Below are 20,628 nucleotides of genomic sequence, written 5' to 3'. Positions count from 1 at the left end.
CAGAAATCATACAGAACCCAGCAGAGGAGACTAAGCCATGCTGATTGTCTCAACATTTGGAGGACCTGTGGAAGGAATATGAAGTGCATATTTGCACTAACTTCACACCTATCTTAGGTGTTTGTCCAGGCACATACCTGCCTGGGTTTCCTCATCAGTGAACCACATGGACTTGACAGAGAGAAGGACAGATCTTCTAGAGAGAGGGTTCTGAAATAGAGCCCATTTGTATACTTCTGAATCTCCACCTCAGGAGGTCCTCTCTGCAGTGCATGTGTAACAAGTCTGGAGAGAACAGCTCCCAGCTTAGTGACCTACAGTAAGTGATGTGAATGGGGCCCAGCTGGGCTGAGACTATCTGCAGAGAGAAGACAGCTCTGTAGCTTGCTGCAGAATGAGAACCCACAGGAAATGCACATGGAGGCAAAGGCAAATTAAGCAAGAGATGATCTGCCACATGGTTTTGAGTGGATGTGATAGTATTGCTGTGTATTTTGGATGTACACTGTGCTATATACTGAAAAAAGAAATAAAGTCTTCCAGAGAAATGTGATTCTCATGATGGGCTGATGCATATGCAAAAGCAGATAAGTTAGAAACGGTTTTGCTTGTTTCCCTCCAAGCAATATTTAATGTATACAATTGTTATTTTGTGAGGATGTAGCAATACATTATATGAATAACAGCTAATCAGTTGAGAAAAAATATCAAAGTCAAAAATAAGAAATACAAGCAGTTTAACGCTTATCCTTGCTTTATGAATTTTTTTTCCAATCCAAGCCTGTTACAATAGATCTTCTCTTGTAGTCAGGTTTAGTGTGTCACTCCCCTCTTTTAATGTTATGTTGGACATTGTCTTAAACTTTGACACCCTTTGGTTGAAGAAAGTTAGAAAACTGCTAGTGCTTTATGTCTGAGGTAATCAAGTGATGAATAGCCAGGGGAGAACACATAAAAGATATTAGATACACAAATCAATGACAATTACAAGTGATACTGAAGGCTTTCTAAGAGGCAAAATATAACTTGGGACATTTAGATCTCAATTTACTTGAAATGTCCTCAGTATTTAGCAGAGGGAGACAGTTGGATGGAGTTTTTATCAATAACACTTCCTGTTTATGTGGCTGTGAAAACAAAGACAACTCAAGTTATAATTAAGATCTACTAGAATTAAAGGCAGTATCTTAAAAGCTGAAACTGCCCACAGTTTATCATTCAATTTGTTATTTGTTGTTGTTAAATATGTGTATGCAAATGGGGTAGTTAACTTTTTAATTATTTTATGTGTTTTTCTCCTGGATAAATAATTGCATTTCTCAGGGTCTGAGGGTACAGTTTGAATGGTGTACTTTTGAAAATTTGTCCCAGATAATTGTAAAAAGTATATGCTTCAGCTTAAAAGCATTTTAATAAATTGCTCTTTTATGCTATGTTCAAACACTTAAAAATACGGTGGTTTAGATGCCACTAACTATGGGTACATGATTCTAATGAAATGTATATTTTTTTCTGCATAGCATATTTTTTTCTATCCATTTACCCTTTTGTTTTAATTTTTCCCAAGATACTACTGTTATATTATTGCTTGTAGTCATTATTGTTCTCGGAGGGAGCTAAAACAATAGCAACAAGCATCCAGCGTTGCAGGAGATTGCCAAAATTTTAATATGCTTTATGTTACCCAAGTGATGTGCATTTAGTTGGCTACAAGTGTGCCCTGTCCACTTTATGACAATGGCTACAAAAAATCGAATCATGATCACAGTCCAGCCACCCACAGAAAACATGTTCTTTCTTTACTGAACAAAAAAACCTTCATGTTTTCTCATTACAAACTATACCTGGCATGAACCTGATAAATGAATCTTTCATCACCTAAGAAAAATTATGTTTCTGCCATAACTGTGTGGGGTTAGGCATGGATTTTGGTAAAATTTATTCATTTTTTCTTCAGGAGAGATCTTGAGGGAATGGGAGGGGTTCTGTATTTATTTTTACCTAACTCAATATTGACTAAATGAGAAGAGAGTATTGATCACAGGTTTTAAAAGCAGATAAAGATTTTAGGTAAGGCATTTATAAATGGTTTGATTTGCAGAGAATTGGGAGTCCACGTCCAAGAAAGGGTCATTGGCTGGGCATGCTAATCAACCAGATGCTCAAGGGTCTTGTTAGAGATCACAGTCTGCAGGCTGGCATATGCATGTTGTAGGTAACATGAGGCAAGAGAGAATAAAATGCTTATATTTGTTGTCTATTACCATATTCCACAAAGACAAATTTATCCTAAGATACATAATTTTAAAAGCTTAAGTGATCAGTGGAAAGTTAAATTAGATCTCCTAATGGAAGGATATCAAAATAACAATGAGATGGAAAAGAGAGTATTTAAAAGCTGCATAAATTGTCAAGAGCAGCTGAAGTATAAAGGAAAAAAATACCTTAAAAATATAGACAGTTAATCTAGAGACTATTTAAGAACCAGCACACGCGTTGAAGAATATGGCTTGTGTACCTCTCAGTTTTAAATCTGCTTGACAGAAGCACAGCCCAGACACAGTAACATTTCTTTTTGTTGACATAAGGATTTTTTTCAATTTAACAAGTGTTGCCATGCAGTAAGGAGTTAAGTTGAGTTCTCAAAGCAATAAAAAAAGGGAGTCACTCCAGTTCCACTGCAAATAAATGGGTATTGGACAGTCCATTACCTCTAGAATTCCCAGAAACCTAGCTGAGAATGCAGTGCTAAAATAATTCATATGAGAAGAAAAATGGGGAAGAGATGATATGAAGACGTAGGTATAAAATAACTTCTTTATTTTGCTTAATCAAAGCAAGAGTTATTCCAGGAAAAGTAATAAAATACTGTAAATGTAAAGAAAAGAAACTGCATATTATTCAATTGTATAAATCAGTCAAATAACAGGAAGTTACATTTTAAAGATGTTTCTTAGAGGGCAATCTAAGCTTGTTTTGTCCAATATGGAGCTCATTTCTAGGCAAGTGATCAGATAGGGGTTTCAGTTACCTAAATACAGACTTGTGATGCCATTTCAGGTGGCCTGGGACATCTGTGCAAGACCAACGAATGCAGCGCAGTAAATATGAGAGACGTTATTCCAGAGTGGCAGCTGAAAGCTAGGCAGTATATCCTGGTGGCTGTATAAAGTGTCGTGAGATGTTTTGTGCTTAGACAACTGAACCTTGCCCTCTGTAATTCAAGAAATGCAAAAGTGTAGATTTTTACTAGCCTGAGCTGTCCTGGTGAGAATGCCTGTAAGGCAACAAAATCATGAAAATATAGATGAAGATACACCATGAGTCCAAGCAAGCTTGACTTCTGAGTCTGCTGAATTTAGCAGAAGTTGGATCAGGTCCCAAAACTGTAAAAGCAGCAGGCATGGCTGGAGCTTAGAAAGTTTCTTAGTATCTTTCTTAAGTAAGATGGATTTTTAGGATTAAGGTCCTGTGAGCCAAACCGCTGTTCTGAAGAAACTGATAAATAGCTTAATTAAGCATAGAATAGCAAAACACTTGGATAAGCATAGCTTGGTAGAGTCAGACAAGCAGGGGTTATGTGATGGGAAGTCACAGCTCCATAAGTTTTTATTCTTGGAAAAGTGAATAAAAAGGCTGAAAGGCTGACCTGATTAACATAACTGATTCAAATATTTCAGCATGTTTGAAAACCTCATTCTTAAAGACTGTTGAATGAAATAATTCCAAGAAAATAGCAATGTGAGACCTGTGTGGAACCTGGAGATGGAATTTTAATTCCTTCTGATTTACTATGTTTGGGGTTGTAGTGCGCCCTTTCTCTCTCCCAAGGGAATCCCAGGGAAATAAATGAGGCTCTGAGATCTCTGTTTCCTAAGACTTGGAGCATAAGAGGAAGGGGTGAAGAATTCACCTCGACCACTTTCTCTCTTGACTTGCAATTCTAAAACTACGCTCTTTTAAGAAGCACTTGCCCTGGTCTTCCCTCACCATAATGTGGGCCGAAATTATGCTACTTACAATGAAGTTGGGTTTTTAAGCCACTTAGGTTATTTCATTTATTTGCTGCCTTTTAGGAATTTTAAAGCTTCAGAACTAGCTGTTCAGAACACGGGTGGCAGGTTTGGGTGTTTTAATGATTATTTACATTTACAGCAAAATAACGACCCTCATGAAGGTCTAACATCAGCTGCAAGTAATATTAGCTCAGCAGGCAGGCAGCAAAACAATAATACACAGGTAATCTAATTAGCAAGAGTACCTCATAAACAAGGCAGCAATAGAGTGGCTGCTTACCATCTCTGCATCCTTGAGATCCTACCCTCAAATTGTGTTTTAAGAGGAGCTTACAAAGTCTCCGAGAAGAAGGAGCCCTGCCAGCCTACAGATACTCTTGTGCAGAGTGGAAACTAGCCTCTAGCAATTCCTATATCATAGAGAAGAAGAGGCAGCTGTTATGAGATGAATTCATGCCACGATGTTTCGGATTGGAATTTAGAAAATGAAGTTGGAAGTGTTTTCACAGTCCTGGATAGCTACAGATGACCGCAGTGGAGCAAAATTCAGTGACAAAGCCATTGTCTTACTGCTTGGGTTTTGCCATTACTGTGTTTTGCTTTCTCTCTTACTGAAAAGATAACGAGTTCAAAAACTCTGAGGTGGCATTATGTCTTGAATGACTTCAGCTCCTCCTCAGTACTGGCAGAAGCATTTCCAAATGAATAAACCTTTGACAACTTAATGTTATTTTGTTGACAAAAGCAGGGGGTCAAGGGAAAAGTGATAATTGTAATGGGTTTCACATTATAAGATTTAAGAAACTCATACTGAAAACCAGAGGGGATTTGGAAAGCCTGTGAATGACTGAAATGAGAATTAAATGTAGATACAGTTTTCGTGTTCAACAAAATAAGCAGGAACTTGCAATTTCTAAGGTTTTAGTTTGACTATAAAGGAATATTTTGATTAGGCCTGTGTTACTGGATATGTCTTTAATTACTTCTTTTTCCTGTCCATTGTTCCCTTTTCAGATGATCATTCTCGAGTGAGATTGCAGCCTATTGAAGGAGAAACAAGTTCTGATTACATCAATGGGAATTATATCGATGTGCGTATCCTGATGTAGGCAACAAGCCTAATGTTGTCTTCAGTCAAAGAGGGAACTCTTACTATTCTCACATTATTCACAATTTGTAATAGATACCACAGCTAATAACAGCTGCTAACATTGTTTAGCACTGGGGGGTGCTACCTTTGGAAGCTAGGTGTGCACTAAAGGAAGAGAAAAGCCTCAAAGATTTGTCAATCAGTGAATGAAATGAGTCATTTTCTCCAACTGCCACTGGACTGAAACCTTGCCAGGAACACTGTATGGCTACTTTGCCTGCTGGTGCTTATGTGGGCTAGCAAAATGTTATTTTCACTTTCTGTCAACAGCTTGGCATCATTCCACATTTAAAAGAAAGCTGTTTGCATATTAATGTGACAAAACTCCGTAATGCCTAATGCAGAGATTTGCAGTCTCTTGTCATCTCTGCACTTTTAAGTCGCCTTCAAAGTATATTCTGCAGCTGTTAACCAGTATTTCTAATGCAAGCAAGACATTTCATTAAATATGTAGGCTGCTTAATTATTGAAAGTGGCTTCTTTGTTCATTCTGCATCATGTTAACTTAATGTTTTACATTAAAATAAATTCTTTAGGAGACAAGGTGTTTCTGGTTGAAAGACTGAGCTCAAAAGTAGAATTGAAAATCATTTAAAAGCCAATATTTTTTATCTAAAACCACAAGTCTATGGATAGCAAAGTTAGTAATTTTACTGTTTACATGGAGTGCTGGATGTTAGGCTAAGTAAAACAATTGCTGCTTCATAGGAAATTGTGCCTGCTAAAGATTTCTTGTTCAGCAGGTTTTTTTTCCTTTGAAAAATGGTGTCAGATTTTGGAGTTCAGATTTAATTACTAGTATGAAATAGGAATGTAACAGGTATTTGTTTCTCAGAATGTGGAGGAACTAGAGCTATAGAAGAAAAGTAGGTACTTCAGTTGTAACAATATGAAGTCTGAGGGAACTTTCTGAAGATTTCTCTTGTTACTGATGTTTATAAGCACATTCAAGAATCATTAGACTAAGCTCAGATTTCTGCTCAGTCCCTTGCTGTTTGAAAGAATAGCACAGTCACCAAGTAATGAAGGCACATATGGAAATATATTTAGTTGAACACCACACTAATCTCTGAAGGGAGTAATCTGTCATGAAAGGAAGGAGAGAGTTCACACTGGGGACTTAGATCTGAATTCACTTTCACATTTTCTCCACCATTCAGGATTGTTCTCATTTTAGGCTGGTAGTACGTTCTTGTGTCAGATTTGGATCTTACTCTAAAATGTTATGAGATATGAGAAATAAAGATTTGGATTATACAGTTTCATATAAAATGCTGAGAGATATCTGCATAGAAACTTTTTTGTTGTTGTTTATGGAGTAGAAAAGGATGGAGAGAATGTGACCCTTTCTAGCCTCAGCAGATGGCTTCATTGCAAAGCTTGGAGGACTGCAGGCATCCTCCAAAGACTACACTGCCACAAAACACAGCATGTTTGTTTATAATTTGCTAGTCAGGTTTCTGCTAGAAACACAGGTTTTTCTAGTACAGAAGCAGCTTTAATTTTGCTCTTGCATGCAGTTATTACTGCAGTTGTCATGCTGTCAGTATAGCACGTTAATGATGAATGGCACCATCACAGACACAATGGTTCTGATGCATTTCTTCCCATGCTTTTTTTCACTGGGATATGGAAGTGTTTGATCCCAGGCACTGAGGATTAGGTAACACATTGCAGGAAAAAAACCCATTCCGTAACTCATGTTATTCTTTCTGTAATATGTTAAGTATCTTCAGTTGTTTTGATTCTTTCCCACTTTGTATGACTGCATTTCCCCTTGCTCTTTCACAAAGAAATCGCAATGGCATATGTACTACAGCCTTAAGTTCTTCCTGCTGATAACTAACAATGCATCATAACTATTATTCAAATATTAACACACCCACAACTGGATTGATCAGCATACTGGTGCATGATCTAAACATTTGGTGACACTCCCATCACATCAGAAATTCAAATACTATAAAAATGCTATAATTAAATTTTGGCAACATTTTCCATGTTGCAAAGAATGCATAGAGTATTGGTCCTTATTGCTTGGCCAACTTGTGATTAAGTTGCTCTTGTCATCAGAGTTGTATTATGTTCTTCTTGGAAAAGTATGTTCATACCAAACGATTTAATTAAAGAACTTATAGTCCTTTATACTGTTGAGAAATAAAACGTAAACAAACCACCATGGTCAGAGTGAACACCATGCCCTCCTGCCTTCCCCACGCTGAATGCAAATCTGACATTTTTTTACTGTTTAAAAAGGGATAGGCTTTGCAGTCAACAGCAATAGGTGAAGGAATATCTCAGACACTGTGAGCACCTGATGCCGTTAACTGCAAGGGCTGGAGAGGATTTCAAGCTGTTCATTCTCAGCAGAGCCAACAGGGGACCAAAAGAACATATTACTTCTGGCCCCTAATATACAAGGCTGCAACTTAAGTATTTTGTAGAAAACACATTTGCTTTTGTTTCCCTTCTCACTTGCCCTTCCCCAACTGAGAACATCTTTTGCATCTAATATTATTTGTATTGTTGTGACATTGACTGAATACTATCCTAAATGAAGTTTCACTCATTTCACACATAGGAACATAGCCAAGGTGCAAATTGCTGATTTTTTCTTTCCTTTCAATTTTTCTAGGGGTATCATAGACCAAATCACTACATTGCTACACAAGGTAAGTTTTTCACCCTTTCCTTCCAGTTACGTGAGGCTAAGAGGTTTTGGTACTTGGATTGTAGTTTATTCTGTCTAACATGAATTCTTGCCACAGTCAATATCCAGAGTAGAGTCAGCTCAATCACTTAGGTAGAAGCAAGGAAACTGAATTATTACCAAATTTTCAGGTATTTCAAGTGAGCAGTACTTTACCCTTGTGTTAAAACAGGTTTTGAGTAAAAAAGCCAAATGCATCCTTTTTCAAAGAAGTTACTCAGCATTTTGTTACTCATGAAAAAAGAAATGAGTCATGGTAGAAATATTTTGTACCTCTTCAGAGAGACAACAGTGTCAGGAAAATGTATGTTCTCTTAACTGTTCAATGATAACTAGGCTCCAGGTCCTTAAAATACAAAACTCTTGAGTTAGCAGCTTTTGGTAGAGGAGCAAAAGACATCCAAACACTGGCAGGAAGATTCATCACAGGGTTCTACAGAGACAGTTTTACAGGCCGTCATTTAAATGCTTGCTTGAGAAAAAGAGCCTATTCTTTTATCAACACACAAATTAATTTTCAGTTTGTACTTGTCTTCAAGACATAATTTTTGCATTCTGATGCAGTCCTTATTTATTTTTTTGGTCAAGTTCAGAGCTGGAACAAATGGGAAGAATGAGTCTTCTGTGACTACTTAGTCATAATATTGAACAATATGCCAATCTCCTGCCTATGCTTCGATAGCGTGTGTGAAAATTTGATTGCTCCTCCACTGATTGGAGGGAATCTTTTTTGTAATAGGTAGTCTGTGACAGAGCTTCCTGCATGTACTTGTGGATTTGAGAAAGCTGAGGTCCACCCACAGATGTTATTTCAACCTTTTAAGGGACCCAGCTGGAGTACTGAGTATAATATGCTCCGAATAATCTTAACATGTGTTGGATTTAGAGCTCACATACTTTTTAAATGGTTTTTAATCAAAGCAAATAAAATGTTGACCATGTCAAATAAGGCATCTTGCTGTGATTGAAGTTGTTTCTTAAGTTTCCCAGAGTCTGCTGCCTCCAGTCCCCACTTAAACCAGTGGGAGGTTTCATATCTATATCTTGCTGTACCTCAGCTCTCCACAGTCTCAAATGTGGTGCTGCTTCACGTCAGATGACAGTGGGGCAGGGCACAGATGTTATTTCCAGAACCACTTCACTAGAGTCAACATTACACTTCTAGACCAGAGTTTTATACTTTCAGAACTTGTGATCTTACAATATGAGCCATGTAAATGTGCTTCGTCTTTCCCTTCTGCTGCCCACCCACCGTGTTCCTTAGCCCATAGTCTCTACAGACAAGCCACTGTCATGGTTTCAGCCAGATAGGAAGACAGAAACAAAAATGCAGCATTTGATTTATTCATTTTGGACTTTTACACCCTCCTCTTCAAAGAAGAAATGGTTTGTTCCATTTAACATTTACCTAATGATGTTACTGTTCTTCACTTTTAATTGAAACCTAAACTAAAAAGATAAACAGTTGGCCTTTAACTTCTAGTTTGCAATAAGTTTTCATCAGGAAGTTAACCAGAAGATCTCCCAGATATCTTTCTCATAGGTTCCCACCTAAAGTTTAAATACTGTTTTATCACAATGTTTATTATAATTTATTATCATTTCTATCACAATCATCATAATACTTGAATAGCAAATACCAAGCTTGAAGTTTTGTACTTTCAGGTCTTAAAACCAAGTATGTAATTATATGTGAATAATGTGCAGAAGGTCTGTTTACCAGATCCACCAGCAAGTCCCAACAGTTTCTTTGCCATATTTTTTCCTCATATGGTGTCAAGAAGTACCTAGTCAAGAAAGAGAATAGGAGGAGTAGAAACTAATGTACTTCCAAGATGCAAAGGATATATGACTGTTGCAGCTGTCAGTTTTGGGGGTGGGTAACATCAATGTCTTCTGTGTAGGTGCAGCTAAGTGCACATGGGAATGCCTAACCCCTTCCTCCCATGGTGTAATGAGTAAGAAACAGATTCTCTGAATAATGTTAAATTAATTTAAATTAAGCATGCAATTTACAGCAAGCTCAAAATTATCTGGCTGTGATGTTTTTGTGGTTTACATCTTTAACATTTTACTTTTTAAGGTCGGTTGGAAAGCAGGTTTGTACCTCTAGTTCGTAGGAATGAAGAACACTGATCTCATAAGTTTGTGTGTTCTGTCTGGTTCTGTCTGTGACCTGATGAAGAATCATGAGAAAGTTTATTTTCCCTCCTCTATTTCAGCTTTCCCATCATCACAATAGGGTTAAAAATTCTCTTCTGCTTTTCATGGTTCTCTGCCACATCCTGATAGATGCAGTTGTTTAAAGACTACTTAGTGTTACCCTCCAGTATCCCGGCTTCCTGACAAAGCACACTTCCAGTAAGATGCAGTCTCTGTGTTTTGCAAAAGTGATAAAGTAACTGGGAATAATCTCCAGAATTTCTTTAGGACTCAACATTAACTATGAAAGAAACACATTTGTTTCACATGTCAGTCTATGCCTCCGCATGTTCCAGGGAAATGGTCACAGCGCCGAGTTTTCCAGAGTTCAAGGAGCATTTGGGAAACGTTCTCACGCACATGGTGGGATTCTTGGGCTGATGTTGGCAGGGCCAGGAGTTGGACTTGATGATCCTTTTAGGTCCCAGGATACTTTATGATTCTATTCTAGGTCAGCCTTAGTAACAAGCATGTCATGTGCCACAGCTCGCACTGCGGCCAGCGATGTTCATGCTCTGTTTTACAACACACTTTCATCAGGTATGTAAAAGCACATCAGTGAAGCACAAGAGTTAAGCTGCATGCTTAATTCCCTTGATATCTACTTTTCATCAATCTTTAAATAACTTTTCTCATCTTCCCTTTTCTCCTCCACAGCAGCTTTCACAGGTGCACATGCCTATTGTTCTTTGAAGGAAAATATCATTATGTGAGTCAGTTTTAAATCTCTGAGGAGTTAGAATGATTGATATTTAATTTTCCTATGTTCTTAAGCTGCATTCAACATATCAAGTGTTAATGAGCAAATATAATTGTTTGAAGTGAAGAAGTGGCAAATTTAATCAGTTTGTAATAGACTACCAATCTGCTTTTAACAGAGCTGGGAGTTGCCTAATCACCTGTTTATTGAAGTGTTACTGTCTTCCATACTAACCAGAGTCTGACGTGCAGACTGGTAGCTTTGCACCTTGGCATTCACAGCATCCTGCTGCTACCTTGAATTAGGGATGGAAATGTTTTTTAAAAGAATTTCTTAATGGAGGCTTTCTCAACTAAATATCCAAAATTATTTTACTTCAGCTTTTAAGAATAATGCATTCAGAGTATGCAATTTCAATTACTAAATTAATATCAATTTTCCTTTATGTGATAAGTATAATGTGAGTGGTAGACTGAATTTACAGCTAATAAAGACTTTTGGTGATCTGATGTAATTGGCATCAACAGATGGGCTCTGCACCTGAGTCACCATGATTAAAAAGAATCCCTCGTCAAAAGCCAGCATATTGGGTCATGCAGAGCCAGCAGGCTGGTGCAATTTAAAACTCATTATTTTGCTTTATATATCCCTTGTTCCCATAGATATAATTCTTCTTTATATAGGAGAATATTGAGCTCTTGTATGATCTGCTCAATTTACTGGCAGCTAAGAGATATTTTTTTACAGAAGTTAGGTAATCAATGAATTTTAACCTGGTCCTTCGGTGAGAGCATTAGGTTGAATATCTGTACAGTGCTTATTCTTACACACAGTGCTGGATATTCTGACTATTGCATGACTTCTGATCTAGCATGTCTCACCTTGATTACTGAGCAGGAAAAAATAATTGGCTTTGTACTTATTTGTTCTGTGTCTCCTGAAGCTCACATAGTTTACTGAGCTATGTTGCAGCTTCTTTTAGTGAGTCTCTGTCAAGGGTTTTGGATGCTTCCTCCTCCACAGCACCAGCAGCTGTAAATGATGAGTGACAAATGAATGTTAGCACAGTTCTACAGCATCACTCATGGCCATTTCCACCAGGGCAGGTTTTCAAGCAGGTCAGTCGTGTGAAACAGCAGATATCTCACATGCAGGCTGCATGTCTTTATATATAAAGTATGTTCTTTTGTGCATCTCAGACTTTTGAATGCTCCCCACAGTTCAGATTGTCTCTGCTTTCTGCAGCATGCAGAGCAGCTGGATCTGAGATGTTTTGTGGAAATACTTCAGAGCATATTTTAATGACTGTAAAAAGTTACTCTTGAAAATAAAACAATTTTAGATACAATGACACAGTGTAGCCTTTCAGCCTCTTTTTTTTCCTCTGTATCCAGTTGTAAAGCAGATGCAAAATTGCTTTCTGTATTGCTTATTACGAGACAGACATCAAGCCAAGTTTCAGTCAGGAGGATGTTTTAGGTATAAGTTAGAAACTTTTGAAAATAAATATTTACAAGGAAAATGTTTACAGTCTTCACTACCAACAGCATAACGTTGCCTCTCTAATAACCCCTTTCATATTCCTTCTCTTTTCTGCAAAATACTTGTCTTTCTTCCGCACACAACTCTGTGTGCTGTGTGAACATTTTAATAAGGGTTTTCAGAAACAAAACCACATTTTCTTTCAAACTGAAACTTTCCTTTTAGGCATCTGAAGCAGAAATAGTGCATTAAATAACAATACTCTTAACTTCCTTGGCATGTTTTTTGTTTTTATGTCGCAAATAGTTGTCACAACTACAGCAGCGTGGAAGCTCCACACTTCTCTTTACAAAGAAACTTTTTCTTCTACTTTTTTAGCCTTCAGATGAATAATAACATGTGAAATTACTTCAGGGAGAATTAAATAACAGCAAGGCAAAATAGTTGTCCACAATTTTTCAGTTTCATAGATGCTGTCATTGTTTTGCAGTATGTGGGACTGCAAACAGCCAGGCTGTTTTGCTGATATATATACTAAATGATTGAATTATATGTACCTGTATTAATCTTGAAGATTCAACTGGTTTTGCTGCTGTTCTTTACTTCTTAATCTTCAAAACATTAGAAAGGTGGTTGAAGCCATCTGTCTTCAGTCAGAGATATGAGCCCATTCTCAGCCCCCCCTTTAGAAAGGTGAGAGGCTTTATAGAACCAAGTTCACCTGTTTTGCAATAGTGGTGACAAATGAAAAAGTTACTTTTTGCCCCTACCTAAACACATAACAGAGGTATTACACCCTTTATATGGGAAAGTGACATCTACAGGGGATATTGTGAAGCCATATGGTAAATTCAACTTAGCTCACTTGCTACCATTACCCACCAAAGACTCATGATTACTATTATGTTCGAGTATCTGTTAGAAATTTGTATTTTTACTGGTGTTGAAGACAAAAAGAAACAGTGTGTAGTGTACTAAAAACTAGTAATCATCAAAGTCAATGCTTTTTACAAGTTACTACTTTGTGGTGCATGAGAATATCAGTTTCTCTCTGCCTCTTCATTTGTAGTATGAAGATTTAGTGATAGCTGTCAGAGCACCTGTCTTTCACCATTTTCATCATTTCTGTATTTTTGTGTCTTTGTCATAACAGCTGTGGGGTAGTTTTGTTTGTGCAGGGAATGAGACACCCCATTCAGGTGGAAGGCTGTAAATGCAGAGCTAGCATGGTTTTCTGATACAAAGTTGACATAAGATTTCTTGCAGTGTTTCATTTCCCTGGATCTTTGTGTACAGATCAAGTGAAATAGGAGCAGTGTTAGAAAACTGCTGATAGGTTCATTGGTAGGTGAAGGCACTTGTATTTTTCACGTGTCTACATTTTGCATGTAATACATGTCCATCTTTCATACAGCTTTTGAAGTTCTCTGACAATATAAACAAGGTCTAGATATTCTATAAATAATTATTTCTTATTTATTTGCCAATATAAATTTTGAAATCCCATGCAGGCTGTTCTTTCAGTTGCTTGTCAATGTGGCTTGTGAAACAAGTTTGAGAAAATTATGATTTTTCTGTAGTCCAGGGTCAAAGCCACAGAGGAAGAAAAAGCAATTCTTCCTATCCTCTTCCTCACACAGACTGAGCTGCAGTAAATCAGACATAAAGGACTTCAGAGCATATATAGATCTCTGTCTCAAAGACAAGATCTTGGTCTGGATTCTGTGTTGTGAAAATCAGACTAGAAAAGTTACAACAGATCTTTGCATATCAGAATAAAGAAGTGAGAGAAATGAGAGTCTTCAGTAAATAATTAGGGGCAAATAAAGCAAAAGGAAAATGTTTCTTGGTTGTGATGCAGAAAATAGAAGATTGTGTGAAAAGTAGTATATTTTTCTTCTTCAAAAATATGTAACTTAAAATATATTCTGCAAACAGGGAAATTGTCATCTTTCTGAAACTCAAGAGCTAAGCACACTGTCCTTGTGAACCAAACACTTTCAGAAAAGAACATTATAAAGGTGACCATCTATTCATGTTGCTCTGACTACTAATTGCCTATATTATTGCACTAGAATCCATTTTTTGTTCAAGGAAGGTGTGTACAGCATCAGCTGTACAAATTCACCTGCATGTCTGTATTTCAGAGGAAGGCAAATTATGAAAAGCTGATGTGTCATGAGAAGTTTTCCATCTTTGACAAAAAATCAGTCATAAATTGGGCTTTGTGGGGGGAGTACCTAGCAGCCAGAGGTGCTAGACAGAGTCCTGTTAACACACCTGTTAACACACAGTGAAGCCTAGTGCTAAAGCAGAAAAAAGGCCAAGAAACGCAGTTTGTCAGAAAAATCACATAGTCAGGGTATCTTTTTTTCTGTGAAGTTTATTCACCAGATGGTCTTCAGCAGTCTAGAGGAAGAAGGCTTTTGGTCTTCTCATCTCCTAGATTAAAAAAAAAAAGTAGTGTATCAAATTTACAAAACAAAATGTATTTCAGAAACAAATGTATCAAGAAGCAAATAAACTGGGGTGGGGTGTTTTTTTTGGTTTTTTTGGTGGTTTTGGATGGTTTGAGTTTTTTGGGCGAGTTGGGTTTTTTTCGTGTTTGTGTGGTTTTTGGTTGATTGTTTTTTGTTTTTATTTGGTTTTTTGTCTTGTAACCATATCCAAATCTTTGAAATCTGTCATTTTTTCTCTCTTTTATATCCTTTGGTGGCAACTGTAATCTCTGTGTTGATATGGCCACCTATGCACATGACAGCCCAGGTGATTTTGAAGCACTGCCTTTGAAAAAAAAAAGATACAGGCTTATTAGATTAATTTCTTTCCCTGTCCATCTGTATTCTTCCGTGCAGTTGCATATTCAGATGTAGACTGGAGAGTCCCTCTGCTGTTTCTAAATCTCATTCTGTTGGAAGCATGTTCATGTATTGTGTCTATACTGAGCACAAATACATTTGACATGTTAAAATGGTATTCCTTGTTCACAGTGTACATTAAATACTGCAGTCTCCCATAAAATATAATGAAAAAACAGAATTAAAACATTAACATTGCCCTTTCCAACTCAAAGTGGTAAAAATAACCAGGTGGTCCCCAAAAATAACAAATAATAGTGCTGAGTTTTTGGTTACATAGATTTGATTTTTAATCATAGTTATCTTGACAGTGAAAAGAAAAATACCATTTAAAATATCAAATAACATCTGTTTTTAATGACTTTTGTACATATCTTGATCTGACTAATAGTTGTTAGATACTGACTATTTCTGTGAGGAAGAAATAAAAGTACCAATGTTCTCTAACCTTAAATATAAAAATACATTGTGAGTGATACGTCTCACCCATGAGATACTTATCAGGACAATAAACTGTGACAGAAGTTTTTTCCAAGCATTTTTACTTATGCTTTAATGTAGACTAAATTATCTTGTTTGTTCATCTAGGTAAAGTGTTCCTGGTAATGCACTTAAACTCCCAGTACAAGATTAAAAATACTGCATCTGAATATCTTACTCACAGGCATGAGCAACATTCCTTCACAATAAGGTCCTTGGGGAAAAATAAAAGAAACAAGTAGCCAAAATGAACTCATATTTTTGAGCTAGAGAATAGTGATGATTTTATTACAATCTGATGCTTATGATTGACTCAACATGGAAATAGAAAGTAGAAATGCAAAAGACTAATTAGGTTCTTTTGTCCATTCCCTAAGGAACCTTCTACTGAAGGGGATAAAATGATCTTAAACTTCTCATCCATCATTAAAACTGATTCTGCATTACAAGTTGATATGAAGAGCCCAGTCCAACAAGTCAATTACTTAAGATTTTTGTTTTGGAAATGCTAGATGCAGCATGTTTTTTACAAAAAAAAAAAAAATATCTGTATGTGTTAGTCTTTCCAAGCTCAGATGAGCTATTTAGAATGAGTGATTAATAGGTATTCATATTTCCATGATGCAAATCATGCTTATTAAGAAGAATGCACAAATTAGAAACATAAACAGCTTTTTTGGTGGAAAACACTGATTCAGCAGCTGAAACTTTCTGTTGGACTGCTCTCACAAAGACAGCTTGGGTTTGAACCATGGTCTCAAGCCTCCTGGAGTAACCCTTCAGCCAGAGCTGTGACCTCAGACAGAGAACCAATGCCTCTCCCTGCTGTCCCATCTGATGTATTCAAACCTGTATCTCAGGTTCCCAGATGAGTCACCAATCATTCTTCTCACATGCTTGACTATAATTAGGCAATTAAAATATCTGTAGTACAAAGAGTGAAAGAAGGTCCATGTATGAGTGAGACTTACTTCTCTGTAGCCAGTACACTCTGTTTGAAAATACATCAAGGCCTCTAGGTACAATTACATTATTCAAAGCTTTCCTGTTTCATAGAAAAAAAAACTGAAGCACACTCTCTGCAAGCCACTGTCTAGCAGTGCTGTCTTAAAAGCTGCAAGGTAAAGATTCAAGGCTCTGGCTTTACTCAGGTATCCCACATAGCCCTCACTAGGGAATTCCTAACCCCCCAGGAGTGCTACATGTAATTCAAAATTTGGAAGATGCTGGATGTACACAGGCTGAGAAAATGTTAATGAGAGGAACAGACCATTTAACATCTCTGCTGTGGGGCAAGCAAATCATATGAAAGAAAGAATTCTTCAGTTAGACTGGATGAACAACATTCAACTACAACTACACTGTTTTGATGCAGTTGTTTGTTTTTTTTAGTTTCCTGCAGGTAAGATCAGAAAAAGCAGCACTCTTGAGTGACATAAGGGTGCATGCATGGACAGTAGTACTATGTACACTGCTTTTATTGCATTCAGCTTTGTCTCATCTCAGGCTAACTATTCAAATCTGGACAATTTCTGTCGCTGCCAGTTCCTCTGTTACTGCTGCAGTACTTCTGTGAGTAGTCAAAAGGTGTTGTGGAAATGTGCTATTTATTCTTTGGAAAACCATATGACATTTTCATTTTATCCTGTTCAAATAGAACAAACTGAACTAGTATTGGAAATCTAACTGTGGAGAAATGTCAATCAATAAGTGTGTAACACTTTATTAGATGGAAACTTAGCTGGCAGCATTAGCTGTAGTGGTATAAAAATGTCTTAAACAGCACCTGTCAAGAGTGCACAAATAAAGTGTGGTCACAGCCTTTAAAGTTCAGCAGTGCCTTGTTTCTGAAAATGGTGGTAATACCAACATGGAGCAGGAGCAGGTAAGATGACTCAGGAATGGTAGAAGCTGGCATGTTGTGGTTGCTGTGTATTGTACCAAGACTGTTCAGGTCTTTCAAAGCCTACCTTACTTCTCTTGTCTTTCAAGGTGTGTTTGGCTTCTTATGATGGGGAAGGGCATGAACACCTTTGTGTATTCATGGGCATTTTGTATGTAAGGCACTTCTGGAGCTCCAGTCCCAGACTGGGATTTCTAGATAGTACCATAATGCAGACAAAATAATGCATTGAGATGGGCACTGTTCCAGACCAGTTAGATCTGTTGCTACTGATAAATAAAAAAAGAGCCATATGATATTCCAGAGAATAAATTCCATATCCCTCCATCTGACTAGCCACAGAATCATTGGAGAATAGGAGCAGAGGAAATGCCAACAAGAGGAATGATCCAGCTCTAGTCAACAGCTGATGTGTATGTGAATATACATACATTTAGAAAATATGCATTTTCAAACTAATTATCTAGTTTTATGAAATGAGCAATTTTAAAGGAAGAAACCTCTGGAGTAATCAGTTTTATCATTGCTCAAAGGATAATATTTTTAAGTATTTCTATATTAAACTGGGAATTCAGAATGGAGCAGGTTTTTTTATTTTAGCTATTTGTGAAACACTTGCATTATTTCATAAAACAGTGGCACTCCGGCTCCCCACTACTGTACATTGTAAATAACAATGTTTTTGTTTTCTTTTTATTTTTCAAAAGAGATGGAGAATTTACAGGTCAATCTTCTCCTATTCTTCCTCCTGTAAGAGGTCTAGTGCTGACTCCTTAAATATAGGAGTAGGTGGTATAGAAAGCCAGCCAAAGCACTGGTCAGTCTCATGGGAGCTATACATAAAATTTCCACATGGTCCACAGTCACTTAGTAATCTAAGCCTTGTTGAAAGCTAATGGGACTTGAAAGCACTTTGAACATTTCATTTTCTGAAAGCCAATTTTCACATATAGCAGTGTGCAGGCAGCAGGGCTGGCTGACTGGCTAGCTCAAAGCAGGTAGGATTCAGTTTGTGCTTGAAAATCAGCCAATTACTATTCACTGTGCTGTCCTTTGGCTGGTAATGAGAGAAAGCTGTGTTTTTCCAGAGGAAAGGATACAGTAGAAAGCCTCTACACTGCCAGTAGCTGCACTAGGCAGGATTTGTCCCAATAAAGCATTTCAGCTTACTATATAAGCAGCATTTTCCAGAAATGTCAAGCTAACAGGATTCAGTCAGATCTGCTTCTTATTGACAGTCCATCTAAATAAGGAAATAATGAAAAGCACATTTTAAATTTTTAGCTCAGTCCTGATTAACCCATTTGAGTATATTTGAGATGCCTTACTGTTGAGCAGTGTTGCTGCATACTGGTGTTTTGGGGGTAAGCATTATAAGGTGGTATTGTTGCAAAAGCTCACAAGAAGAATTGGCAGACTGGCTGCAACTCAGATATATCTGATATGCATGGTGTGTTCTGAAGCCTGGGTTCAAACTAGTGTTAGGAGAAAACAAACAATTCTATTTGCTTGTGAATTAAGTTCTAGTAGAATTTTTCACTTACAAATGGGTATCTTTTCTCAGCTGAGTATGAGGCCATTACTGCCTCTGCAAGCAGTTGGCTTCTCTCTGTGCAATCTCTGAATCTAGTACAATGAAAGAATTGTTAAAATAAGGTCTAAGACTGGGGCAGAAGATTTTTCCATGAGAGTAGCCATAGCCTCAGGCATCCTTGCTAGTCTAACATACCTACAGGGAACCAGCCTCAGTGTTAAGCCATCCACAACTTTGTTTATTTATATTTTTTCCAAGGCAAGAGACATTTGTAAGGAAGATTTTATCAGGAAATCCAGCACAGCTGTATAATTACAATATAGCCCTGTTGAATATTATGTAATAATTAATACTTGTAAGGCTAAAGTTAGAAAGTGCTTTTCAAATGTCATCACGCTCAACATTGGAATTAAATGTGAATTCATATTAAATAAAGGGGAAAAAAGCAAAAACATGGTTTTTTTCTGCTCATTACAGGGGTTTTATTTATTTCAATGAAATTATTTAGTGCATAAAATGTGTATGACAACTAGAAACTAGCAATTAATAAATAACACTGAAGCATTAGTGCCCAGGTTTTGCCAGCACAAATGTCTGTTGCTTTTTAGGGTGGTAATTCATACAGTGACAGGCCTGGAGGAGACTTCAGGAAAAGTGAACAGGTGGATGGCACTGGGGTACCTTTTACCCTCAATGCTCTTTTAGTTTCTGGAACAGACTTCAGAGGACTTCATTAAAGCATTTAGAAGACTTACAGGTTAAGTGACCTGATTCTCTTTCATCATTATTTCCTTGAGACCTAGAAACACAAAAGACTGATCTGTATGCATTTTGATAGCTAGTGGTGAGCAGTGGGCCCATATGGTGTAGTGATATCTTGACTTCAGCTTTATCTCAGATATCAAAATTGTTCATATAATAGGAATCACATACTGTGCCTATGAAAATGCCCTTGTGTAAACCTTTAAAGTTAAGTGTATATGTTAAAATAGAAAACAAATGTCTGCACCTATTTTGAGAGAGAAAAGATGCATTATCTTTGCCTGAGTTTTTGAAGTTTTATCAGAGTTTTGTTCTGGGCTTCACAGAGGCTTTAAATCCTTAAGAGCTCCTGGAAGCATGAGTGAAAGTTCAATGCATGCTATACCATAAGTATTCAACAAGCACATGGTGAAGACTGTCCCTGACAAATCAGGTTATCAGCAATTGAGCAGATCTTCAAATTACCTTCCATTCCAGAAACCAGCTCATTTGGGAAGGTGAAGATGATTCAACAACAGCTGTACTGCTGTGTGGTCATGGAATTATAAAAAATACTGAACCAGCAGTTTATCTTGCAGGTTGGCTAAGTCAGCACAACTGGGATCTGTGCCTTTTCTCTATAGTAAGCTGACTATTTTAGATAGAAAGATGAAGACAGGATACTTTCTGAAAAAGTAGGATTCAGTCTTAAGACTCTTTAGCCTACACCTGGTCACCTAAGGAGGTGTCCAGATTTGCAGAGCTGCTGAACAGTGATGAGCATCCCAGGAGGTAATTGGGAGACTAATAGAACTGAACAATCATGAAAACTTGGTCACAAATGATGCACCT

The 20,628-nt window shown here is 37.2% G+C and overlaps 1 protein-coding gene across 10 annotated transcripts in view; it reads left to right on the top strand.

Annotated features, from left to right (window-relative positions):
- Nucleotides 1-20,628, top strand: part of PTPRM (protein tyrosine phosphatase receptor type M) — a 442,681-nt gene that overhangs the window by 382,156 nt on the left and 39,897 nt on the right. For all 10 annotated transcript variants that reach the window (XM_077184309.1, XM_077184292.1, XM_077184295.1 and 7 more), the window contains 2 exons: nt 5,031-5,107; nt 7,802-7,838. In XM_077184309.1, coding sequence (XP_077040424.1) covers nt 5,031-5,107; nt 7,802-7,838 — 114 coding nt within the window. The remainder of the gene's footprint in view (nt 1-5,030; nt 5,108-7,801; nt 7,839-20,628) is intronic.

The sequence above is a fragment of the Agelaius phoeniceus genome, chromosome 1 (assembly GCF_051311805.1).
Source record: "Agelaius phoeniceus isolate bAgePho1 chromosome 1, bAgePho1.hap1, whole genome shotgun sequence".
Classification (NCBI taxonomy): Eukaryota; Metazoa; Chordata; class Aves; order Passeriformes; family Icteridae; genus Agelaius; species Agelaius phoeniceus.
The sequence above is the reverse complement of the archived record's forward strand: the minus strand, read 5'-3'. Positions and strand labels throughout refer to the sequence as shown.